This window comes from Alexandromys fortis, unplaced genomic scaffold, assembly GCF_014885135.2.
Source record: "Alexandromys fortis isolate MF-2015 unplaced genomic scaffold, M_Fortis_MF-2015_v1.1 scaffold_68, whole genome shotgun sequence".
Classification (NCBI taxonomy): domain Eukaryota; kingdom Metazoa; phylum Chordata; class Mammalia; order Rodentia; family Cricetidae; genus Alexandromys; species Alexandromys fortis.
In genome coordinates this window covers 9,150,946-9,178,420 of record NW_026067948.1, presented here as the reverse complement: position 1 = coordinate 9,178,420, position 27,475 = coordinate 9,150,946, and the positions used below count along the sequence as shown (strand labels likewise).

The window sequence follows — 27,475 nt, the reverse complement described above, 5'->3', positions numbered from 1 at the left end:
TCCAAATGTGTTGGTTTTCAGAGATATTACTTTTTAGCATGTTTTCAACCCTAGTGGATAAGCTTACCATGTAGCTTGAATGCAATGATCACACATCCCTACAGAGAAGTGCTACTTATCCCCTCTTTCTAGAAAGGCAGTTGGGAGAGGGATCACCCATCTCCACGAATACTTAGCCAGGAAGATTATTTTGCTTGCTGGAATTCAGGTGAAGACTGGAACCTAACATTTTCACATTTGAGCCTCTCCATCGTGTATGTTATGTAGGAAGTACATGATGCTACCAGATGAGGATGAAAGGGAATGGTTTAAAAATACCAAAAATGGTACAAAAATACAGTCACATGGTGTGAGTGCTTCTGTATTCCCAGAATATGTGATATTTTTATTGACTCCCACATCCCCACTTCTTAAGACAGGAAAGCCATCAGTTTTGGAATCAAAGAACATGGTATGTTCTCTCTGATTCTAATAAAAGTCATTTATAATCATTATTTCTGCTATTTGGAGGAGAAAAACAGGGATAGGAGAAAAAGAGATGGAGCTTGGTACTGAGAGTCTGGATTTAGATTGGCTCTGGAGCTAGCTCCTTCAGAGCCTGTCCTTACAGTTTTCTGTGCCATCTGACTGTTTCATTTTTCGGGTGCTATTCCTCAAAAGCGGACATGGTAGAGGGAACTCATGTACCACATTTCTGTTCTAAAGTTTTGTGTTTATACTACTACTTTTGAACTATTTTAAAAATTAATATTGTGCATGTGTTTGGAATCAATCTGCCTATAATCGCACAAGCTCCTATGCTGTCTAATGTGAACAGTCCTTAATTCAAATTGTTAAATCTGCTTGTTTCAGATCGCCCTATCTTTCAGGATGAGCTACCAACCCGTGATGATAAAGAGGCAAATGCAGTGTTTTGAAAAACTGCTCCTTTCAAAAGGAAAATGTGCTCCTTCCACGCATTTTGCTTTAGCTGCAGGATGTTTTAAGGTTTTGGCAAAAACATTTAGTTCAGAGCCAAGAACATTGTTTGGCAGGAAAAAGCATTTATTGCCAAGCCCAAGGGCATGAGTTCCAGGGCTGGGACCCACAGGGAGGATGGAGAGAACTGATTCCTGCCTGTCCTCTCCTCCATATGTGTACCCCTCTAATAATATACATTAAAAGACACCCAAATAATCGTAAATATAAATAATTTATGTGTTCTAGTTTCTTTTAAAACTAATAAGTAGTGTAATTAAAGTTGCATACAAATAATTCATTAGAGGATTTGGTCCTCCACATTGACTCACCATTCCATTTTGATGTTCGTCTTTGAAGCAAGGCCTGTCAGTTCTTTTTTAATCAGGTGGGGCTCCTCCACTCTATCAGTGGGACAGGGCTGCTTTTCAGAATCCGTGATATTGCCTTTTCTCCCCATTTGTGAAAGCCTTTTATAATTTAAAGACTCCATTTCATAATGAGAATTTTTATCTTAGTTTCTTGTGAAGAGACAGATGATTTTAGACACATGCCCAACCTCGGAGGATCTTGTTCCAGCAGAATCTGTAGACACAAACACATTGTTGTTTATTCTTTATACAAAAATCAAAAACAAAAACATCAATAAAGCATGAGTTTTTCATTTTTTTTCTCCAAATAGTCTAAATAAGAATTACTAGTTGCTTATTAACTTTGAAAACTGAAAAAAAGGGTGATAGTATATTGATACTTTTAACTCTCCTGCCGTTTTTCCTCCCCTCCCTCATCCAACAGTAGCTTCCTAATCATAATCAAGCAGATAATGCTTTTAAAAGAAAGAAAACATGCTGGATACTTCAGTCGAGTGTTTTGGTCTATGGAATGTAAGTCTATTTTCATGTTTGCTACCTTGGAAGGTTGACAAAGAGTTTGAACTTCCTTTGTTTAAATCAGTCACTGCCAGAGAGCCTTGGTTGCTGTTTGGCTGCCATTGGAGGCTGTAGCTAGCTAGCACTTCTGGAAATGCCTCTGCTCAGAGAGTGTCCGTCTGTTTCATGCTATGTTGTTTTCACAGTGAATTCATGATTATAGTGTAGTAGGAGTTCTCACATTTTCAGTTGCAATTGCCTGCACAAATCTATTAACTTGGTGGTATGTATGGACATTCAATTATGTTTTGTTCAACAGCGGTATTGGATCACATTCACCAATGATAATTTAACAACGAAAAAAACAGTTAATATAAATATAATCAAGTTTTTAAAAGGATACCTATATGTTCTTGTTCCTGGATGAACTCTCATAGCTGAATTTGATCATACTAAAAGAAAACTATGTAAGATTACTACTATGAAAATGAATTGTCCCCATTTTCTATATGTTCCAGACAAATTTAAAAATGGTGGAATGGCATATGAGTACACTGCATGCATCTTCCCATTTACTCCTATCAAATCTTTGACATCTGTTCTTCCCATGTAATTCTATCAAATATTTTAAATCATTGTTTATTCTCATGTAATCCTATCAAATCTTTTAAATCTATTCTTCTAATGTAATCCTATTTTGAAAACTTAAAAAGTTATTTTTTAAAGATACTGAGATGATTGCTCAAAACGAAATTATTTTTCATGATGCCACTGATAGTAAAAATAGATAAGATATTTCAGTCATATAAATCATATTTCAGGTATGGGGCATTTTTATATTAATATTATATATAGATCAATATAAGGTGATATTCCTGCTATTCTGACTCATTTACTTTTCATATACAGTGGATAGCTGATTAGAATGTTACCATTAGAATGCTCTATCATCCAGATATTTCGTACTTCAGCTATATCTGTTCTGCCAGAGAGGCACAGCCCTTGTGTTCCTCCTGTGTGATTAGTGCCCTGCTTTCTCCAAGTAGATGTTGGTTTCCTGCCCTTGGCTATTGCGACACTTCATAAGGAAGTTCACAAAGCTTTTTTATTTTTATCCCAGGTAACAGTAATATCTGGTTTCATATGGATTACAGGTAGTAATTACCTTTTAGTTCTCCAGATTGCCTGGTGGAGGGTCTTGCACAAGGCTGACACTAGTTGATACATGTTGACAGGCAGAACATGAGCAAAGCTTGAACAGAGTTGTGTGCCTTGCAGTTTCACTTCAGATGTTCAGTTGAGGCTGCCTTCTTCCTAGCCTCCTGTTTTGAAAGAATGAGTGTTACTGTGAGCTGCTTTATGATGTTAGCATTACGGAAAGAGTTATAGTCAGAGACATTCATTCTCTGATACACCCTAGCTGTGAAATGGCAGGCAAGTCACATAAAAGGTGAGTTATTCTTTTCATAATTGTGAACAATAAATAACAGTTAAAGTTTAAAACGTCCTGCGTGTGTGTCAGGAACTCTTTGAGTACTTTGCTTATCTTACTGTCCTTAATCCTTCCCAAATCCTTCCAGGCTGACCCTGTTATTGTTACCTTTCTACAAAACAGGCTGGGTCAAATAGCTATGAGATGATGACACGGAGTTTAAACACATTCATTTGATCTCCAAATGTGAATTCTACATAGTCAAGGGGTAAGATGAATGGTGTAAGGATTTAGTATATGTCTTTATTTTTTGTTTTATTCATGCCTAAAAATATATTTTTAAAAAAGCAATGAAAACTCAGTTTTCCTGGCACATAGCCTGCACAGTCACCCAGGTCCTGTCTATGTAAGAGTTCCAGGTTTGATGTGTATTGAAATTTGTAGTGAACTTTAAATCTGGCTTCAGATTTTCACTTTATCTCACTCTTCATCTTAAACCATATAAATGGACTTAATTAAAGGTCTAAGGGTATTTGATAATATTTTGTCAGTATGTAAATGTAAACATTCTACATTTACTTTTCCTTCAAACACACCTCAAAAAGAGTATGTTTTATTTAAAAATTTATATTTTAAAATACCTACAAACTGTTTCTTTGAAAAGAATGTCCTGAAGAAGGTGTGTCTATTAGAATGTCTCTCTGGGGAGCATGAAATATTTGGTGACACACATTTCCTGCTGAAGCCTGAGACCCAGATCCCCATGAAATGAGATAAATGCATGCATCTCTGTCTAACCTTTGCTTGCTAATCTCCACTCTGCCTTTTTTTTTTTTATTTTTTGTCATTCTCTCCCCTCCCTGCCTAGGTCTTACTCCTCTACATCCTCTGGGCAATCTCTGCCACCTTATCTGGATTCATTATTCTGTTTAGCCATGTGCTGTGCTGTCTTCCACAATTGAGAGATGTGTATTGGAAAATGAGTAACATAACCTTACTTTGCAAACTGTGGTCCTGGATTGACTGCTATTATACAGAATAGAATTCATTGAAATAGTACTATCATACTAACATGAGTTAATACCTGCATACTAAAATAGTTGAAAATGTTTAAAATACTTTTATATTTATAGATAAATAAAAATAAAGTTTTTCTGCTCAGTGTTCACTTTTCCCATACTTTCAGTGTTTTATAGTTTTTAACATGGGTTGCTGAATAAGACAGTTATTGGGGAAATAAGACTGTTTCCGTAGGTATATAACAATACCGACCCATAGTAGATTCAAGTGTTTGAAGAATATCCTTATCATCTATATCATTAAGTGTACAACATCATATAACATTATGCAATTATATATGATCGTGCAATTACATATGTATATATTCTTGGATATTAGTTTGCATTTTGTCTTTTGTTACAATCATTTGGCTACACATCTTGACCTTTTCCCACTCCAGAACCTCCTCTCCCAGAAGTCCAGCATATTTCTCCTTGTTCTTTCTATGCCCCTATATTCTGGCTTCATGTCTCAGAGCCTTTACTTTCTTCTCATTCTAGAGACTATGTTTTTGTTTGTTTGTTTCTGTTTTTTTTTTATTTCCTTCTAATATTGAACAGGTTTTCCAGTGGTATCATGCTTAGAGACAATACCAACTCTAGCAATGAAATAAAAATCCACCAAGTTACCTTTATACAATGTACCATGTATTAAAATATTAGTAGCTCAAACATAAGCATGTGCTTCTTCGAGGAACAGCACCCCTGCAGTGGTTACTGACAGAGCAAACTGTTTCTTTGTTGACACTATCAATCCTATGTTTTAAAAGTCAGCATCTCAGCAGTGAAAATTCTCTATGTGGTTAAACTTGGCAGCAAGGCTGGCACTCCAGAGTGGTATTTCCCTCTCCCTGAGTTTAGAGGGAAAGCCATTAGTTTGTTTTTAAGATCTTAGCAGGAAGGAAGGAGAAGGCATGCCAACAGGGATGCTTCCAATGCTTTTTATTGCTAGAAAATTGAATAACCAGTTGGCTTCATTTTGAACAATATGGAAACACGAAAACTAACTTTAGGCTTTTGAGGGTTCTTTCTTATCTATGTTACCAGTAATTCATCTAATCAATTTTAATATTCTTGCCTTTTAATGTTGAGAGTAGATTCTGGCCCATGCGCAGTTGTTCATTTTCTTCAGAAATTTCATAAGGATTTTTAGTATGAAAAGTTATTGAGCATGCAAGGTTTGGGGGATGAAAAGCTCCCCAAGCATGCATTGACAAGGAGGACCAGGGTTGTTACAGTTTGTTGTGTCAATGATTTGCAAATAATGGGTCTCTGGGAGACTTTTAAATTGCAGCTTTCACTCCAGGCCATGGTACTTTGTAGGATGAGCTGAGTTGCTTTGAGGCTTGGCACTCTTCAGTGCACCTTAGGCAGGGGCTCTAATACTTCCATTGAGATTGTAACAGCTGGCCATTACCATCAATCTCAATGACATATTTTTCTTGCATTTTTTCTTTTAATAAAATAGCAAAAAGAACACAGTCAAAAGACAATATTAAAGTTGTAACTGAGGCCCATGGCAGAGAAGAACTTTGAAGGAATGCATGGCGCCTATGAATAAAGTCATTCTAGAGTCATGTTTAAGCATATGCAACTGAAGATCCTGATGCAAGAGTCCCTGGTCTGAAAAGAATGCATTTAAGCCCCTGAAATGCCATCAAAATGACTTGAGCTGCGTATGCAATTGGAAAAGGTGGCGTGATTATATGTACTCTTGGTGACAAATACGTGATGACCACACTAATTCCTGAAGCTGTAAAATAGTCTATATCCCAATGTATATATCTTCACCTGTTTTCTTTTTGTAGGATCAGTTTTATCTTGTCAAACTGTCTAACTCGTCATCCTTAATGTTAATTTAATATTCTGGGGTATGGGAAATCAAGGTTTCTGTTTTTCTTTTGCTTGTTTGTGTTTTACTCTTCACTGATATTCTCAGGATTGGACTGTCTAGAGGAGGTCCCATATTGACAGATGATACAGGATCATATTGTGGCCTTAATTGTTCAATATTTTAGAAAAAAGATTTCAGCAAGGTAGCATTTCAGTCTTATTTTCACCTGGTTAAAAAACTGTTCATTATCAATAAGCATTACTTCTGTGTGCTGAGGCTTTGTGTGTAAAACATTCTGCATTTAGTTCATACCACTGAAACAAATAAAGCATTTCTTAGAAACACAAGGGTAATATGTTAATACTTTTCTATATTATGCGAATACTTTTCATTAGTGTCTGCTGACTTGTCTGCGGCTCTCTTACAGCAGATCATCCTCCCAGTTACCTCTTGTTTGTTCAGCATCTGCACAGCAGCCTGGCAGAAGGTCCAATGAATAATTGTTGGATTTGAGGTTTTTGTTGAATGACTACTGTGCCTGTGCCAAGACTTCTGTCAACATTTCCAAACAGCTCTGGATGAAATTGAAAAGGGAATTTGAGAATTATTCAGAAAGTTAGGGAGCACAAGTGTGAATCAGTCAGAAGTCCAGGAAGTGCTGTGAAATCAGTAAATCATGGAAAAACTTTACATTACAAAAAAAAAATGAAGGAATGTCCCCATGGGAGCATGAAAGAAAAGTGGAAAAATGGATTCGGAAGTTACTACCAGGTTAAACCAAGACAAAAACCCTTCCTCTTTGTAAGATAAGATGCTATAGAACACAAAATCCTAATTTAGAATTGGAGTGGGGATTACCAGTACCTGTGATTTAACTCTTGTTGGAGAGGGGAAACAGGTGTGGAGGCAGTTAACAGAGGAGTTGTATTGTTATTGGTTTACTTTGTTTTCATAGTAATGTGGTATTCCCCTCTAAATGGTATTAATATATTTTATTACCATTGGTTATTAAAAAACCTGTTTTGACCAATGGCTTAGTAGAGTAAAGCGAGTTAGGAAGCCCTCAGAAATATAGAGATAATGCAGGCAAATTAAAGGAGATACCATGTTGCTGTAGAAGGGGACAGATGTTGGAACACCAGAACTTTTCCTGGAAGGCCACCCCCTCATGGAGACACACAGATTTATAGAAATGGGTTAATTCTAGATGTAAGAGTTAACTAGAAATATGCTTAAGCTGTTGTAATTAATATAGCTTCTGTGTGTTTTTGAGTGATTCAAATATATTATTTGAATCAGGGCAGCTGGGAACGAAAGAGCAGTCTCTGTCTACACTATAGAGTATTTGATTCTGCTAACTTTTAACAGAAGGAAGTTGACTAGATTTTACTAAGTAGCAGTGAGTAGAGCATTCAGTTATGTGCTAGAGGATGTAAAGGTAACCCTAGATACAGAGAAAGTATTGGTGGTGGTAAATCAGGGACAACAATGACCAGAAAACATTCATTACATCCATTTAGGGTGTGAAGAGAAATGAAATCACCAGAGCCCAGCCTGAAATAGAAGCTGGGTGCATATCTGACGTATGTCTATGTTTCAAAAACGGAAGTTTAATCTTGGGTAACGGTTTAGAGGGGGTTGGCAACGTTCTCTACAGTCATTCTATTTATTACAGGATACATTTAGGGAAATCAGCGTGGGACCAGTTGTTTCCATCAATGTCTCCAAGCTCTCCAACAACAGCAACTATGAAATCAACTTTCAAAACCAGAAGAGCATAATCTTAATGGAAAGCTGGCATTATCCTTCCGTGTGCTGAGAAGACTGAAGAGATATGCTTTTGAATCAACTGCAATCCATTTACTACCTTTGGATGTTTACACAGTGATCAGCTTCTTGAATTCTTATTTCCTATTTCTTTTTTTTTGTTTTTTTTTTATATACATCTTTTTGTATACAACGGAAAATATTTTTGACATACCTGTAAAGCCCTTGTAAGATGATTATGAATTCAGACACCCTGAGGTAACAGAAGAAGAGGAAGAGGAAGAGGAAGCGGAAGCGGAAGCGGAAGCGGAAGCAGAAGCAGAAGCAGAAGCAGAAGCAGAAGCAGAAGCAGAAGCAGAAGCAGAAGCAGAAGAAGAAGAAGAAGAAGAAGAAGAAGAAGAAGAAGAAGAAGAAGAAGAAGAAGAAGAAGAAGAAGAAGAAGAAGCATCCTCTCCCTTTACCATTCCATTTTTAGCATGGCCGTGTTGTAATCTTAGAGCACTCATCCAGCTGGAATTTCGACCACTTCATTTACTTTGATTTTGACAGTGTGCTGTCACAAACCAACCCCTTTATAGAAGAGCAAAAGGCGCCTCCAGTATTTAAAGATGGGTGGCTAACATACAGAAGCTTCTTAGACTATGGGGATTTGTCTTTAAAAGAACTACGCTACTAGAAATAAACAGTGTGAGAAATGCTTTTTTTTCCTGTTAACCTTTAATGTCAGAATTTCTCTCTATCAAGTTACTTTGAAATCAAAGGCTAAATTTCATAAAGCAGCATTTATTTCCTATAGCAGTTACAGAACAAGGAAAAAAAAAGAAACTTAGATCTAGTAGTCTCAAGGAAGTAGATTTTTCTAAAAGCAAGCAAATCTTGTTACATCTGCCCATGTGGGATAAAGGAATTTGCAAGGAATGTAGTTTGGTATCTTCAAGCTAGGTGAATAAAAGGCTCTTATTGCTCCAGCCTCTTTTAAATCAACACATGCATGAAACACATAATATGACTTTCAACATGAGTGTTAAAATCGGTGTCAGTAGGCGATTATCCACATGTTAGCACTTTTCTCCCAACAAGATTTTTAGGTGAAGTGCTTAATTTTGTGGAGTGCTTAACTATGACTTAATCCAGAGAAGGCAGTGACTACATGTTGGCAAGAAAATATTTTGACAAGGGAGAAATCAAGGCATGCGGCCACTGGTGATGCTTGGATCCAGCCAACAAAACGTTTCATCAAAATATGTCTTTTGAACTAATATGTCTGTCATAATTCCTAGGCAGAGTGTTTAATGAACAGCTTGTCTAAACACGACAGTCAAGAAAAAAAATGATTTTGGCTGTCAGTTTCTCAGATGTAAATGACTAATAAAGTCGCATATTGAAGATCAAAGCTTCTGAGTTCTAGAGGCAGAATCACCAGTGGGTGAGGTAGGGGTCTTCAAATGGAGACCGGGTCTTTAGATCTGACCAGGTGAATATAGGATCCCACACTCAGCCTGCCCAGACTGCCGACTGACCAAATCACATCTGAGATATCCATGGAAATTAGAAAATGGCATTTTACCATACTTCTTGTATTAAAACATAGAATTATCTAAAAGTCTGTTCAGCAGGAGTCAGAACCTGCTTATTGATTCTGAGCCAAATGTTATGATAATGAATTTGTCCAGCTTTGTCCATAAACTGTCCTGATAACAGTCCATGGTAGTTTCGATGCATTTTGAACAATTCTAAGCAAGGGGAAAGCATTTACTCCGGAATATATAAAATTCCATGCAAAGTAGAATCTCAGATTATCAGGGAGATGTTAGTGCCTCCTTGATAATAGTGGATAATATTGTTCATATGGTCAAGTAAACAAGTCTGGATATTATTTAATTTTATTACAAAGTCAACAATTTTTAACAATTTAAAATTGTATTTTCTAAATTTCGAGTAACTTTATGTGTTCCAGAGTTGTTTTGCACATAACAACATTATTAGTACTTATAGGTTAATATAAACATACTTAGAGAATAAACGTGTAGTAATTTCACCATTAGTACTTTCTCAGTATATGTATATAGCATGTTACTAGTAGAAACTCCTTGCTGTCTTTCATATTTTTAAAGAACCAATATTTTGTGTTTAAATCTGATAAACTAAACATAAATTAATATAAAAATTTACAAAGATTTTTTTCTCATATTAAATGAAAATGTATTTCTTGCTGTATGTTATGTGAAAAAAAGTTTGTGTATAAAATACTATTGTTTATATATACATACATACATAATTATTTTGTAATGACTTGAATCTATAATCTACTTTTCATTTGAGTAAATTAAGGACATTAGACTATAGTCTCCCTTGTAATTACAAGAGAGACATTGTAACAAAGATCACTGCTTTCCTAATATATAATAAATAAACATAATAGAAAATAAAATATTTAATTAACCTAATAGCATCATTCAATTTATTTTTTGTTCCAATTCAAATGAATTCAAATTAATGACATCTGTTTTTATTCATTCACGTCGCTGCAAGGGTGTTTGGTGTAATAGGACTGATTTGCAAAGGTAGTCCTCCCACAGCTTCTCACAACAAAGAACTAATGGATTCAAATAGATGGGGGTGGCTGGGGAAGCTCGGTTCTACAAATGCTTTCACTGGGAACGTCTTTTCTCCTGCTTCTCTCATCAAGCCTAAGGAACGTATTAGCACTGCTAATCATGTACTTAGGGAAGACGTGAACAACCAATGTCAATAAGTATGGCTGCATGTGCCGGGCTCCAAAGGAGATCAGGCATCTGGCCTAAAAGGAATCAGGTAATGTTCCTACTCAAGGCAAAGGCAGCAGTCCTAATGAAGCCTAGGAAGTGAAACTCATGACAGCCAGGCAGCTGGCCTAATGAGATGGAGGCAGCAGGCCTAATGGGAAGCAGGCAACAGTCCTAAAGAGAGCGATAGACTCCATTCGACTTGGTCTTTTTGCTGAAGTTTGACCTTTCTGAGTGAACCCTCTCACAATCACGCTTAAGATGTAATTGTCTGACTAGTGCAGAAAAAGGACGTGCTATTAGTACATAACAAAGAGTCCGTACACAGTCCATCTGCTTTGTTGAATTGTATCCATACAAGGAACGGAACAACCAGCAAGTCCTGCACAACCCTCCGCAACCATAGCTACCAACTGTCACACATCAAATAAATTTGAAATTTTTTCTTGAGTTTCTAAGCTCATGTTGTTTTTTTCAAACCTTACTCATATCCTTTGTCTCCAGTTATTTATCAATTCATCTATGATAAAATATTAAATCTTTCACTAAGTACTTATGAAGATTTACTTGATAGGCATGAATATTGCCTTTAGATTAAAACAAGAAAAATATAGGCAATAGTCTTTTTAATCTTTGATATTTAAAAACAAATATTTATGGAAATTCCATGAATTTTAGGTCTAAAATATTTGAAACATAGCAGAAATATGAGTTTTTTCCAGTTCTTTTTAAAAAACAATTTGAAGAGCCAGGTGATCTTCCCTTCACTGTTTATATGGTGACAGCTCTTCCTTTGTGGAATTCTCAGTGTAGTGGAGAGACAATGGACACTGAAGAGTGGGAAGTGCTCTCAACCAAACAGACATTGTGGTAGAGAGCTCTGAGCCTGTAAAATAGCAACCCCTTTTCATGGTTGGGAAAGGGACATTAGTGTGAACTATACCAAAAGGCCAAGAAAGCAGGGCAGTAACCCACAGCCTTGACTGTCAGACTGGTGTCTGACACATAAAGGCGATGTCTTCACAAATGAGGAATTTAGGATCATTACAGGCTGTTTTCTGTCCATGTGTTATCTGTTTCAAGGTTTTTCTTTTTTTTTTAATTTTCTACACAAAACGCATTTTTATTAAAAAAAAAACAGTGAAAGATCTAGGGAGCTCTACATAGAAAGCAACAGTGAAAAGGGGAGTGTGGCAGGGGTGGAGAGGAGAGCCCACCCCTCACTCTACCCTCCCAGCCCTGGAGCCCCTGATGCTCTGTCATGGCAGGAGGCAGCAGTCAGCTCTGAACTCTTCCAAGCTAGGAAGGCCCCCTTTGGGGGGGGAGGGCAGCCAGGAAGAATTTCCATGGGCTCAGTGGGGGCTCAGTGGAGGCTCCCAAGCCCTAGTAGGTTAGCAGAGGGAGCGTGGATTCCCCTGAGCAAGCACCGTGGCATGACGTGGTTGTTTGACTTGGGAACTGTGGGGGCTAGGCCAGATCCCAGGTCTCACGAGGAGCGCGTGTGTTATGTTTGCCCGTGCATGAGTGAGAATAGATATTCATGGAGGCAAAAGGGAACAGGGGTGTTTGGGGTCTTTGCAAATGGCCACGGATGGCAGCCATAGCCCTGCCTGGTTGCTAGACACAGGGAAGTGCTGTTCTCCCCTGTAACCAGATTGGCCACCACCAAAGGCCTGGCTACTGCCCCTGCTGGACCAACCCAGGTAGGCTCAAAGAGGGTACCCTTGTGGCCCCAGAGTCCTCAGGCTGGGGGAAGGTGGCTAGCTGGCTCCCGGCGCCCAGGACGTAGTGTGCCCGGCCCCCAAAGGGCGCCGGTTTGAGGTTTTGGCTTGCTCCTTTGGAAACAGAAAAGAAAGAGGGAAATGGGAAAGGACACAGAGGAGAAACAGGAGGTGACAGGTGGCACAAGAGGGGATCTGGAATGCATGTTATGTTAGGGCGCCTCTACAGCTGCTGTCTGTGCTGTGGGGCCTGGGGCTCCTCAGGCAAAGGGTCTGCTTTGGAGACGTTCATCTCCAGGATGTGCCGCTGTAAATGCCGCACCCACTCTTCCTGGATGGAGAGTGGGCCCTGGAATTCCACTTCACAGAACCTGCACTTGAGGGTATAGATGTTGCCCACAAACTTGACCAGTGATGTCTGGGGGGGGCGAGGCACCAGGGAGGGTACTGGCCGGACCCGGAGTGGGGGTTGCCGCACCTCTTCCAGCTTCTGTTGCAGGTCATTGGCATCCTCACCACCCCGAGCTGCAGAGGCATCTGGTGGGCCGTCTTGTCTGCGTTCAAATTTGTTGATATTTTGCCGTTGGTGCTCCTCTGACTTCACGGTCCCGGGTGGTCTGGTTGCCAGAGGCCGTTCACCACTGTCAGCTGCCCTGCCAGCCTCAGGTTCCGCCCCAGCACTTCGCCCAACCTGGGACAGGCCCCTAGATGTCAGCCCCAGGGGTGGCCGTTTGTCACCGTCATGGCCAGCACTGCGGAACTTCTTGGTAAAGGGGCGGCCACTCTGGATGCAGCTTTGGTAGGCACCCACTTTCTGGGGCCGGTGTTTGATCCACTCACTCAGCGTCTCAATGGGAGAGCCATTGACACACCACTTTGTCACACCGGACTGCTGAAGGTGTGCCCTCTCATGGCTGGCTAGGGCTTTTCGGTTTTCAAAGTAAAGGCCACAGAGCTCACAGCAGGCCTCGGTGGAGGAGTGGGAGGTCTTCTCATGGAGAGTCTTTGCCTTGAAGGGCAGTTCAGTCTGGATGTAGGTCTTGGCCTTGACCTCTGCTGGGAGGACGCGATCCTCCTGTAGGGGCCGTTTGGTAGCCACTGGGCCCAGGTAGCTGGTGGTAGAAGGCTTAGCCCCGGTGATGGGCGACAGGCTGAGCTCCCGGGGAACCTGGGCCGGCCCAGCTCCTGGTTTTCCAGGCCGGCTAGCCAGGTGTGACAGAGGCAGTGGGGAATGCATAGCCCCTGGAGCTGCTGTCGGGGAACCATCCTCAGCCAGAGCAGGAGCCAGGTCTCCAGCTGGAGGCTCTTTCATGATGAGGCGCAGCTTGGACTTCTTCTTCAGGATCTTTTGAAGTGTGTCAATAGGTGAGCCATTGACAGACCACTTAGTCACACCCATCTGGCGCAGGTGGGAGCGAGCGTGGCTGGAAAGGCCCTTGCGGTTCTTGAAGAACTCACCACAGAACTCGCAACGGATGTCACGTACTGGCTCTGCCCTGGATGATAGGTTCAAAGGTGCCATATCTTCTCGAGGCGTGCCCCAGGGACCCTCAGAAGGGTGTGGCTCCCCATGCAGGGCCCGGGGCAACATCTCCCGCTTGATCTCTACTCTCATTTGTTCAGGTTTCAGTTTCTTGGGCAAGGAAGGAGTAGCAAGGCCTGAGAACATCTTCCGGGCCGTGGGAGGAGGAGAAGCAGTTGGTGAGTGGCCCAGGGGACTGCCCGGTGGCGGTGGCGACTTCTTGGCCAGGGGTGAAATGTGACGATCCGAGGGACTGCGGGCTTCTAGTGAGCTGCCAGGACCTCCGCTACCCACCACCTTGGCTAGGGCTTTGAGGCTAGGCCCTGGTGGGTGGAGGTGTCCACCTGGCCTGGATTGGGTCCGTCTCTTCAGGATCTCCCGCAGTGTGTCAATGGGTGACCCGTTCACAGACCACTCAGTCACACCCATCTGGCGGAGGTGGGAGCGCGCGTGGTTGGACAGGCCCCTTGGTGTCTCAAAGCAGGCACTGCAGACCTCACAGGTGGTCAGGCTCTGGGCCTTGAGGTCTGGCAGCTCCTGTTTGCTGCCATGAGGAACCTCTGCAGCCACTTTGCTGCTCAGCCGACTGGCCATCGGCTCCAGGGTCCCAGAGACAGGCAAGCTCTTCTTTGAGAGTAAGGGAGACCCCAATCCATGGCCACCATTGTGTTTTTCCTCAGAACAAAGGCCCGGCGCGGACACGGGCCCGGGACCCTGCTCTGGCTCGGCCTTGGGCCCGTCCTGCGAAGGCGGCGGCGCCGGGAGAACCACCGGGCCTGGACTCGGGGGACTTGGCGAGGGCACCCCCGTGGTCTCGCGCTCCCGGGCACCCCCCGCCGCCGCCTTGCTCTCCGCTTTTGCCACTCGGCACTGGGCGGTGGAGGCGGCCATCTTGGCTCCCAGAAACCCTGTGGAATGAGTCTCTCTGTGTGCTGGAATGACTCCCAGGCTATGGTCCAGGTAACTCCACAATGGCAGGCTGTGAACACAAAGTCTGAGAATGCAGTAGTTGCTCAGTCCACAAGGCTGGATGTCTCTGCTGGTCTTCAGTATGTGCTGGATTCTGGAAGAATGGGGCTCTCACGCAGTGAAGGAACAGATGTGTGGACGAGGCAAGGGCAAACAGGCAAAGAGCTTTCAAGGTTTTTCATGTGTTCTTGTCTACCTGCAAGGAAGGATACAGTCTAGAAAACAGTTTAGTAAAGTAAGCATACCAAATAGAATTTGGAACCAACTGTCAAGAAAGGCAATTCAGCAGTATGGCAAATCTGTCTTTCTGTGATTATTTATGAAGTGGATAACATGTCTGCAAGTCACAGGCGACACCTTGCCCTCCCAAGTCATGGTAAACTAAATCTCCTATTTAGGCTGTCCTCACGACCCTCTGGAAAATCTTGTGGCAAAAGTCTTTTAAAAATGAAGACCCTTTACTTATGTGCGTTTGTTGCAATTGAGATGATGTCCTGGTACACTGGTTTCAGACAGATCAGAAATAATCCATCTCTTGTTTCTACAGTATTTAACTAGGAAAGGTTTCACTGACAGTAGACACCACGACTGAGACACAGTGACAGTGTCCTTTGTTCCCTTGCCCAACTAGAGAACATATCTTCCAAGACATAGCTGCAGTTTCCTCTGTTTCCCTCACATCTAACTTGCTCATATAGTAGCACACAATATTCATGAAGGATGACATGACAGAAGGAATACAGTCACCGACATGCCCACTGCACTTCCAGATCTGGCTCTTAGCAATTCTTAGCCAAAGGGATCACTTCTTTATGATTTCACATTCTTCTTGTTTACAACGTGATGTGAAATGTGTTGACCTGTGAGAGTTCTATGAAATGAGTACTAGCTAAATATACTTTTTGGACATTCAATGTAACCATGTTATCATAATTATATACATATATATTATATATATGTATTTACTTTAGGAAAACAAAGTACAGGAAGCCCCCTTTGTATATAAACAATTGAAGTGCTGTCTATAGTGTTGTCAACACAAACATATCATTATCAAAACAGTGTAAAGATAAACATGAATCATGAAAATAGGATCTATGTCTACATTGTAGCAATATGAAATCTAATCCTTTAATTCTATGATACCCTTAGCTGTGTCATTTTTCTATCAGCATCTCCAGAGATTATTTCCGTAAGCAAACATAATACAGACAATACAGTCATATATACCATAAATGAAATGTAAATATTGTGTCTTCAAATTTTTGTGGTATTTTAATCATGCTAGTCATCTTAATGTTTCTTTCCTTGTTTCTAGAATTATCAGAGAAAAGCAATCTCAACTATGTGGGATATGATTCTTTTTTAATTCAAATTAAACTAGAAGGAAAAAAAACCTCTATAACATAGAATAATATGTCTGACATGTGGTTTTCCTTCAGGAGATATTGAGGTTTTAGATTTTACTAAGTCCCTTGGAAGCTTTAGGGTTCTTACGATGCCTAGAGTCGATTTTGAGCAACTTTCCAATTTCCTTTAGAGAATCTTAATTCAAATTCATCAAAACACTGAACACAGGAATGCTTTGGTGGCAATTATACTTCTCCAAGGGCACTGAGATGAGAGTCCCCAATGAGGAGATGGAAGATGTAAATAAAGTATCTCTCTAATAGTGTAATATGTTAAATGGCAATGATGTTATTACGACAAGGTGTGTAAGCCATCATCAGTTACAAAAATTCCATTTAGGGCTTCAAATTTTATAATATTTTTAATGCATTTAGCATTAACACTTCTGACAAGATTAAGTTGTGAGTGACAAGTGCAAGGCCATGTATTACAGTCCCAACAATGCTCACTCTCTCCATTCAACCAGAAATCCATTCCTTATCAATTGCATTAGATATTGTTCCAGGTATGAGTAATACAGTGGTGAGAAGCATCAAAAGTGTGTGTTCACCCTCTTCTGTCCCAACTGAAATCATGAAGCTATTCTATCCCTTTGATTACTAGGCTTGAAAACTATAACAGCTTTTCAAATATTTTCCACTCATGATCACACTGGGAGTCATTCATGAGGGCATAGAATCCATCCTTTTCTATCATGTCTTCCTTCCATACAGGACTTGATGCTAAAGAACAGCTTTCCTTACCAGCTTATTTATATTAAAGTTTTAAAATACAACAGTAACAGTTACGATGCTTGATTTCAATCTAATGTCAAGGTTGTAGGATGATTTGATTCTTGAAAACAGAAAGAGATGTAGAAAATGGAATATATTCCCCCTATTTTAATAAACAGGAATATTATCCTACTTGGTGAATTTAAATCTGTTGCAATCCTTGCTACCTTTGACAGTCATCTATCTTGATAGTCAAACATTTTGAAATTTGGTTTTAAGGCATTTGAAAAACTCTGTAGATGTTATGGGCAATTCTCTTGTATCCTAATAGACTAGGACTCTAGACTCATCTTGTGAGATTGTTTTCCTATTCTGGGATAGCTTGATCTTCAGCAGACTCTGTTGTTGAAGGTATTGTTCAAAGACTAAACTTCACTTGGTGAGTTCATTCTCCTCAGTGGACAGAGGCAGAGTCTATATGATTGCTGTTGTTTTTCTAACCAATGACCCATAGTCTTATATTTTAATTTTATTTAAGACTAAAGTGTTCTTCCGTACAAAACCATGTTTTCTCCCTAGTTCTTATAATCTTATAAATGGAGACAAGAGTTTAAAAGAAAATTATGGAATTGTACTTAATGAGTACTTCATATCAGAAGTAGAAATAGAATCTAATTGTCGAATCTATGGGTATCTCCTGATACATCATACATCATTCTTCTCATCTCTTATACACAGTTTTATTTAAGAAATAATACCATCATTCACTCAATATTTTGTGACAAGAGCCAGTAAATTATACTCGGTATCATAACCTTTAATCTTTCATATCGTACAACAGTAAGTATTTCATTTGGGTATCATTGTCATCTTGAATTCACTATAGCCAACTAAGCATCTCACAAAGATGGCAACATTTCTGCTAACTTTCTTTGTTAAAATAGATTTAATGAATAGCCCTATGATTTATCAATTCCATTTGAATAATCACTATTGTGATTCACGAAGATGAAAGAGACTGCATCTTCTATCATATTTCCTTGTCCTTCTTGGGATAGTTAGGCATGATATAAATTATTATAATATAGATATTTAATTTAATGAAATGAAATTTGTAGTGATGACAAATGCATAAATTCTTAACTGCAAGTAATAAAATTCAACACGAAACTTTAATAAAATTCAGCAATAAGCCATCTTGAATGATAAGCCTATAGAAATTGTAACAATAGATTATAAAATCTCAACCTACATATCATCTATAATTTGATTGTGTGTTATTAAATAAGATAATATCAACTATTATGGTACAGAAAACATTCCAATCACATCATTTCCTCTAAATGTTTACTATATCGTCATATTTTGCCAGCCTTTATTATAAATCACAGAAAAAGCATTTAAAATATATAGGCTGTTGCATAAGAAATAATAATTTTAAGCAAATATATTTATCTACTTGCTAAGTATTTTGAAACCATAATTTTATACCTATTTATTTCTGTGTCCTAAAGATGATACTGTGCTTGAAAGATGCTACTGTGCTCAAAATCTGAAAGAATTTGCTAATCAACATGGTGATGAGTCATATTCAATAGTTTTCACTTTAGAAACTCATCAAGCTACACATAAGAACAACAGTAAGTTTAGAAGGTTGTTTGGGAATCCAACAAACAAAAGCCACCCAAAGCACTTGATTCTCTAGAACTAGAAGATTAATGCTAGGTCTGGAGAAATGACCTCAGTTAGGAGTGCCTATTGCTCTTTCAGACCTGAGTTAAGCACTGAGATGTTCCAATGTCAATGAAAGAGCAGGAAGAACAGAAGGAATTAGACGGCGAAAATGAAGAATAAAGGCGTAAAAGGAAGTTCAAGAGAGCAGGGAGTCCTGAAGCCATGAGCTTTGTCAAAAGTTTCTGTGAACCTTGAGGTTGTTCACTGTAATCTGACGTGGATTCTACTGGGGACTTGTAGGTTCTACTGGTGGATCTTTACATACGAGAAGACTCTTTCTTAAAGAATACCAAGTAGGTGTTAATGAGGAGGAAATGTGAAAAATAAAGTACATTTTAAAATCACAGAAAAAATGAAAAAAAAAATTGTCTGGTAATTGTACTGGCAGAGTTAAAATAGGGGTAAAACCTGATGATTTATTTCATAGTGCTTGTAGAATTGTAATTAACAGAATCATTTTCAGTGGAAGAACTCAAGAAGAAAATATCTATAAGATATGTCCACTGTGTGACCTATGCACTTTCATACATTCAATAATTTCTTGTATTTCTTCTAGCTCATTTTGCAGTACTTGCTCACTTCTGGTTGCTTTGCAGTCTGTCATATTCTTCTTGTGAGGTTTCCTGAGCAGAAGTAATGCTTTGTTCCTCTAAAGACTGATTTTTCATTTGAAACTTAACTGTTGTTAAGTGTGTTTTACACACAAATACCTTCCCTTTTCTTCTCCTACTTTCTATGTTTAAACAGGAGGTTTTAATTGTTTTATTTAAAATAGATTCTTCTCTCATATAATGCATCCCAGCCAAAGGCTCCCCTCTCTCCGCACCTTTCAGCTCCTCCCACCTCCTCTCACCATCAGACTCTCTTCCCCACAGCTGTTTCCTCTTTAGAACGAGACAGCAGCCAAATAGGATGAAACAAGACACAATAAGACAAGGCAAAACCCTCATTATGGCTGGACAAGGCAACATAATGGGAGGAAAAGCATTCTAAGATCAGGCAGAGGAGTAAAAGATAAATCTGCTCCTACTGTTAGGTGTCCCACAAAAAATCCAAGTTAATAGCTGTAGCATATATACAGAGGACCCTGGTAAAGACCCACGCAAGCCCATGCTTGCTGATTTAATGTCTGTAGAACCCATGTAAAGTTTGCTTAGTTGATTCTGTGGGCCAGAAATATATAATATCACATATATAAATGACCAACTTTGGGTATATACTCAAATGAATTTTCCAGGAAGAGACAAAGGCTAGCTCTGCCCATAGGTGTGCTAGTCAGATTTTCATGTTTGTTGCTCTGATACAAAACAACTTAAGGACTGAGAGATTTATTTTGATTCTCAGTTTTAGTTCATTGTGACATGGAGTGACAAAGCAAAGTAGTTATGTCATGGTGGCCAGTATGGAAGAGAGTGTCTGCAGTAGTCCCCCCCCCCCCCAATTTGTTCCTTATGATTCCTCATACTGTGGGAAAATATCTCCTATATTTATAACTAGTCTTTCCTACTTAATTCTCTCTGTAGAACTGCTAGAGGTCACACCTGGAAGCACCTTACTGATTCACTAGATACTTCTCAATTCAATCAGCTCCACCATCACAGAAGGCATGCAATCATTATTAAAATAAATAAATAAAAAATGACTCTAAAATCTGATAACACATATCACTGTAATATTAATTACTGTGTAAGAAACATCTTTACTTCCTTAATAGCAAAATGACAGAGAAGTTATGTAGGCCACTTTGTATAACTGCCAAAGGATCTTTGTCCAGTTCATGGCAGTGTTATTTATGCACCACTGAAAACGTTAAGTAAGCAAATATCCACCTATAATAAAATCAAGAAATATATAGGGGCTTCCCACTACGACAGAATGGAGCCATGCATCATTTTAGACCCGTGATGAATGTAGGGAGCTCGCATAACCAAATTTTGGGAGACACACACACACACATACAAAAACACACATACACACACAAACACACAGACTCTAAATCGCACACTTCCGTTTATATTTAGTATTGATCACTTTTTGAAATTTATACAACCCACAGTTTTTGATGTGAGAATCACAGTTACCTTTTCAAAGAAAGTGATACTGACTGGGCTGCCATGTTGGTTTTATTCTTTTTTTGACACTAATTTTTATGTGTATTGAATTTCTCCAAACCCAGTGATCTCTTCACTTTGCCTGTAGGACATGTCAATAAGAAACTTCATCTAAAAGTGAAAATAATAGATAAGTGCTGTGTTGACAACATGGAGCAGAGTTGAAATTTGCTTGTTGTTTTCAGTGTATGCCTCTTTGCCTGTGTATAGGAGAGCCAGCTGACACATCCCTCATAGGCTAACTGGAAGACCGGTGGATAGTTTTACACACAGGTTTCTAAATATATGGATGCAGAACACACTCGAGAAATGTTTGTTTGTGGAGGTCACATCTTCATTACTTTAGGCCAAAATCCATTGCACTTGTGGTATTATTTAATAAGAGTATCATTACTCTGTTCGGAAGGGTTGGGCACCACTAATTAAATGGAGTTAGTCTCGATGTTACCTCTGTCGCTACTGTCAAAATCTATTCTGTATCCTGTGAAAGGACTCATGGAGCAGAAGCTTGACTCCACTAACTTATTTCATTCAATTAAAATTAAATTACAAAATTGATGTTTTTTCTTGTATTTTCTATATAACATTTTAGTTAATTGCTTAATTAAAACTGAAGCTTGACATTTGTTTCCTTCTCTTTAGGAAAAAAAAAAAAGAAAAAGAGGAGAGAGACATGTTCTTTGCCACTTTCCCAAAAGCTGCAGAAATAATTGCCATTACCAAAAAAGAAATGGATCACTCCTTTCCCATGAAGAGCTTTAAAGACTTGCACGATTTTTGACACAGAGCCAGATGCCAATTTCGGAGATGATGTAACTAAGTGTAGTAAACACTTCTAGTTTTCATTGCACTATAGGTAAATCATTATCCCTGCTTAATCATCTTTCCTTTCCCTAATATCTTTATCCATTCTCGTTTGCCATGTTGCATGTGGGAATGTGACTGCCTGCTGGTGGCAGTGGCCTCTTATCTTAGTGATCCAGTCTCCTCCACTATAACTGACATTTATACAGTGGTTACTTTTTTGTCCCCCTCCAACATTTATTCATTTATTTTGTTGTTATATTTTCATAAAATGTTCAAACCTCGTGTGTGATGGAGGGGTTATAGAGATACTCGGTTGTTTAGAACACTTTCTGCGATGACAGGGTGGTCATATCCAATAACTGATGGAAGCAGAGGCAGAGATCCACATCCAAGGAACAGGCTCTGGGAGTCCATTTGAGGAGAGGGAGGTGGTTTATATGAACAAGTGGGAGCCAAGGTCATGATGGGAAAACCACAGAGTCTATTGACCTGAAATTGTGGGAGTTCACAGACCCTAGACCCACAGCTAGGGACCAAACTAGGCTTTCTGCAGGTGAGGGGATAGTTTTGTAGCCTTGTCTGTTTGTGGAACCCCTGTCAGAGGGACCAGGACATATCCCTGGTGCATGAGTTGGCTCTTTGAAATTCCATATGGTGGGAAGCCTTCCTTGATGGAGGGGATTAGGGAAGGGGCTTGGTCCTGCCACTACTGAACGTGCCAGGCCGGGTTGACTCCAGGTCTTGTGAACATACCTAAAGGTACTATGAGTTGATATATGCCAGAGCTATGACATGTCTGGAAGCATCTGGCATTTCAGAAGCCTGCATTCCATTCTCTGTCTCTTACAGTCCTTCGTCCCCATCTTCCTCAGTGTCCCTGAGATCTGCATCAGTATTATAAATGATACTTTCATAGCTGAGCACACAGCCACTTACACTGGACACTTTATATTGGCAAAACCCTCTCTACCTTTTAACTCCTTTGACAGTCATATCATGCTACCTTGTAGTTTTCACTTTTTTGGTACAGATGAGTAAATGGAGACATAAAAGAGTTAACTTCTTTGCACAGTTATAGGGTGTCTGGGATCTCCAAGCAGATTATAATTTTTACCTTAGTAATTTATCTCAGGAAGTCCCTTTCTTTCTTATGTAACATATTTTTGTATGGTGTTTAAAATAGTCAACCAGCTTGGCAGCTTCTCATATGAAACCACAGGGTGTGTTTTTCCCATTTGCTCCTCAAATCAGACAGGATTTACTAGATTTACATCACATGCAGATGTGCGAGGCATCTATCATTGTAAAAAGATATTCCTTGTTCTGACAGCACACAGACAACACATAAGTAAAAATATGTAGACAAATGTGGGTCTGAAAATGGAAATTAACAAACATTCTGACTGTGAGGGCATTTTCATTTTGTGGGTTCAGAACAGCTGAACTTCAGTTGCTCATGTAGAGTTCCATAAAACCAATCTCTCAACATGGTCGTTATTTCAATTGCTATTGTGTGTTATCTATGAGTAACCGCACAGGTACCAGTTGTCTTCTGCTCTTCAGTCCACAACTAGCTGCATTCTTTCAAAAATACACACTGAGACCATTGACTAATATTACTCCTTTCAGAATCTACCAGCGCTTGATTTCTGTCCATCTGTTGTTACTCAGGTCCCATGCAGAGGGTAAAACCTTCCGTGGTGTTGCCTCTTGTTTTTCGGTGATGAACCCATGTGGCCTTTCACCAAAAGAAGAAGCCATTTCGAAGAGAGAATGGGGAAAATGATGGATGCACCCAAAGTGATAACGTGGATGGTGAAATGCAAATTGAAAACAAATGGAGTTACAGAAGAACGGCTGTCGACAGTTCGTACACTTGAGAGTTTGCCCATACAACCAGGGGAGTTTAGTGAAGACAAATATATTGAAATGAATGGGAAAGATTATTCTGATAGAAAGGATTTACCTATCAAGTGAAGGTAGAATGACAAACCACCTTTGTGTAGTAGTAGACAAAACATGAAGGATGTAGACACATGTAGCATGTAGACATATGTAAAATGTACACATGTAGAATTTAGACACACATAGAAATGACAAACTCACAAAAAATATTCTATGGTGACAGCAGCACATATAGTTTTATGCTAGAATAGATGGAACTGACTCAGATTTAGGAGTATAACAATTTTCTGAAGCACAAAATCACTTTGCTATATGATGTGTGTTATCCAGAGGGGTGGGGCAAGTATTATTCACACACCTTAGTCCCACCAGATCCTTCTTTTAATGGTTCTATGGATGAAACGCAGAACACTAGACATATTAGACAAGTGTTCTAATACTGACTTCCACTCCAGGCCTTAAATGACCCTCTCTCTTTGGTGTGTGTGTGTGTGTGTGTGTGTGTGTGTGTGTGTGTACATGTGTATGTGATCGTGTATATGTTTGTGTGTCTCTGTATTTGGACATTACTCTGTGTGGTTATAAGTGTGCAGGTGTGCATAATAGTGCAAGCACTTGTGGAGGCCATTGGAGGATGCCAAGTGTCCGCTTCCAATCCTCTTCATTTGTTGTCTTTGCAACAAGGCATTACACTGAGCCTAAAGCTGGCTTTTTAGGCTAGGTTGTTTGACCAAAAAGCTCTCATTTGTGGTGGTGGGGTTGGTAGAGGGGAGGGGATGGGGGATGAGAACATGAGGGAATAGGATGTTTGAGTTGGGGAAAGGATAGAATGGGAAATCAATGAAAGAGGTGTCTTGATCGAGAGAGAGCCATTATGGGGTTAGGGAGACCTGGTTGGTGCTAGCGTGCTAGGGAAATTTCTTGGCATCAACAAGGATGACCCCAAGACTCCTAGGAATAGTGGAGAGGGTGCCTGAACAGGCCTTGCCCTGTAATCAGATTGGCGACTACCCTAACTGTCATCATAGAACCTTCATCCAGTAACTGAGAGAAGCAGATGCAGAGATCCACAGCCAAGCACCAGGCTGAGCTATGGAAGTCCAGTTGAAGAAAGGGAGGAGGGATCATATGAGCAACGTGGGACACGATCATCACGGGAAAAACTGACAAAGACAGCTGACCAGAGGTCCTGGGAGCTCATGGACTCTAGACTGTCAGTTGGGAACCTGCATGGGACCAAACTAGGTCTTCTACATATGGGTGACAGTTTTGTAGCTTTGTCAGTTTGTGGGGCCCCTGGCAGTGGAACCGGGATCTATGGCTTTTTGAAGTCCATTTCATATAGTAGGATGCCTTGCTCAGGCTTAATGCAGGGGAAGGAGGCAGGGGTTTGGTCCCTCCTCAACTGAATGGGCAAAGCTTTGTTGACTCCCTGGTTGTATTAAAAGTGACACAATTTCAGTCTACATGATGATGTTCCACAACCTCAACAGCTGTGAAAAGTCAACCTTGCTTTTACAACCTCGCTTATACAAATGAAACAGCACCAAATTGTGAAGCACTACCCCAAGACTTTTCTGGAATTATCACCCTGTTGGGGAAGCAAAAACTACAGTGATATTTTCATATCTCCTCTTAAATCAGTGGTTCTCAGCAGTCCTAACATTAGGATGCTTTCATACAGTTCCTCGTTTGATGACTCCCATTATACAATTATTGCATTGCTGTTTCACAACAGTAATTTTGCTATTGTTATGAGTCTTAATGTAAATATCTGATATGCAGTATATCTGATATATGACCCCCCAAGATGATTGCTACCCATAGGTTAGAAAACACTGTCTTAATTATCTATTGTACATAATTTAGTTTCCCTCTATCTATGTGTGAACTTTGTCTAATCTTTCCTGTCATTAGCAATGCTATGAGGTCAGTCGTGTCTTGTTCTGGGTCAAACAAGATTCATCTGACTTCAAAGCTTTGGTTTGTGAAGGGTGTGACTTCATTCAGCTGCACTTTATTTTTGTAATAATGTCATAAGGTGGTCAGTGGTGGGATATTATACTGAGTTATGGAGAACATGTTTGGCTGACTAATATTTCATAGGAGTGAGAGTGAGGACTGAAGACTCCAGGTCAGAATTTTTTTCTCTCTGTGCTCTCAGACGATGTAGCCCTCCTACTCTCTGTGATAACCCTGAAGCTACTACCGTCAACTCTTCCTTTTCTATAGTATCCTCCACGCTATTTAGTGGCTAGCTCAATTCTGTCCCTCTGTTACTGTGGATCCAACTCTGTTGGACACCAGATGCTGCTTTTGTTTTCATTTCTTTCCCTTAAAAATAAAAATTAAAAACCCCACCTCATTGGATAGTCAATTCCTTTCACTTACTTCCTCACATAAATCTACACACTTCCAACTCATGTGCTAGACTTTGAAAGGCTTGTGTTTCTGGTTGTGTCCTGGAAGAAGCAGATGGGAAATAGTGCAGGATTTATTAATCTGGAAGGGAAAGAATGCGAGAAAAAGCCTCCTAGACTGAAACCAGCTCAGAGGAGGCATTTCCCAGACGGAGGGGAGAATTCCAACTATGGTAGCACTTGATGAAAGAAAATGTCTGTTTCTAGCACCCTACTGTTTGATTTTTCACATGTAAAAATGGTGGGGAACAGCACTGGCTTCGTGTGGACCTTGCAATAAACTCTGGGGTTTGTAGATTTAGCAGCAGGCAGCAGCGGCGAACTTCAGCCCTCACAGCGCTCTCTCTCAAAGGGAGGCTGGAGAACTGCACCCCGGTGGCCAGCGCAGCATCTTCAGAAGAACACAGCATCGCCTGCTTGGGTTATCTTGAATTAGAAGACTGCTCAAGTGTGGGGACATGTCACTCAGTTCTCAAACCTTCAGTCAATGTCTAGACTGTTTTAGTGTTCCTTGTTACGTGCCACATAAGATATTTTTATGTTATTATATAATGCAGCTGGAGCATATTATTTTCCATACCCTGATACCCAGCACTTTTTCAGTCTACCTATCATCCATTTGGTCTCATTTGTTTCCATAAATAGTTTGTTTCTAGGCTGGCTACCGCCGAAATCAGCGTGAAGACTCTTAAAAACCTGAAGATTTATCTACCCTGTGACGCAGCTATACCAGTTCTAGATGTTTGCCTGGAAGACTTCAAGTCAACATATCCTAGACATATGTGTATATCAATGTTAGTGACATTATTCATAATATAGGAAATAAGCTATCCGGATAGCTTATTTGTGGTTATGGATAAAGAAATTGTGGTATATCTACATATTTATTGAAGTTTTATTGCTTAAAATTTGCCTTAAATTGTTAAATGCCTCTTCTCCTACTGATTTGCATGTGGCCTCTCCGGGTTTACAAAGTGAACACTGATGTCCTGAGCACTGGAACTGTGTCCTACACTGCCCGAAACCATCCTGGGCTTCAAGCATTGACGAGGTGAGACCAGGGCTGTTGCACTGTCTTTCCAGTCAAGCCTCATGCTCTCACAGACCTGTCTTTCTAATCCAAACTAAGGCCTCAGTTCTGTGACTTTGGTATATTTATCCTCAGCACGGTCGGATTTTAGTTTCTGCCGTGTGAGAAATCTTGAAATTTGGATGATTTACACATGGATCAGGATTTAGCAGTTGTTACTTTATTCTTGTTTTGAATTACAATAAGCCTTCTAGATCTCAAAATGTCTCCTGAGGGTCAAAATATCAAAAATAAAACAAATTTCTTATTGTTCCTGTTACTAAAAATACACGTGTGTGTTGTTTGAACCATTTACTGTATGAAATATATTTATTGAACTTTTACAGATATGAGGTTGGTGTGGCTTTAAGGAAAGCACATGTTGATGACAGTGATTATGCCTTGACCACTA

General features: G+C 39.9%; 1 protein-coding gene across 1 annotated transcript; it reads right to left on the bottom strand.

The window, feature by feature from the left end:
* Nucleotides 1-12,418: 12,418 nt before the first annotated feature.
* Nucleotides 12,419-14,816, bottom strand: LOC126506153 (protein Wiz-like). The gene has a single exon (XM_050149486.1). The coding sequence runs from the start codon at nt 14,814-14,816 to the stop codon at nt 12,627-12,629; it is 2,190 nt and encodes a 729-aa protein (XP_050005443.1). The 3' UTR covers nt 12,419-12,626.
* Between the last annotated feature and the right edge of the window lie 12,659 nt (nt 14,817-27,475).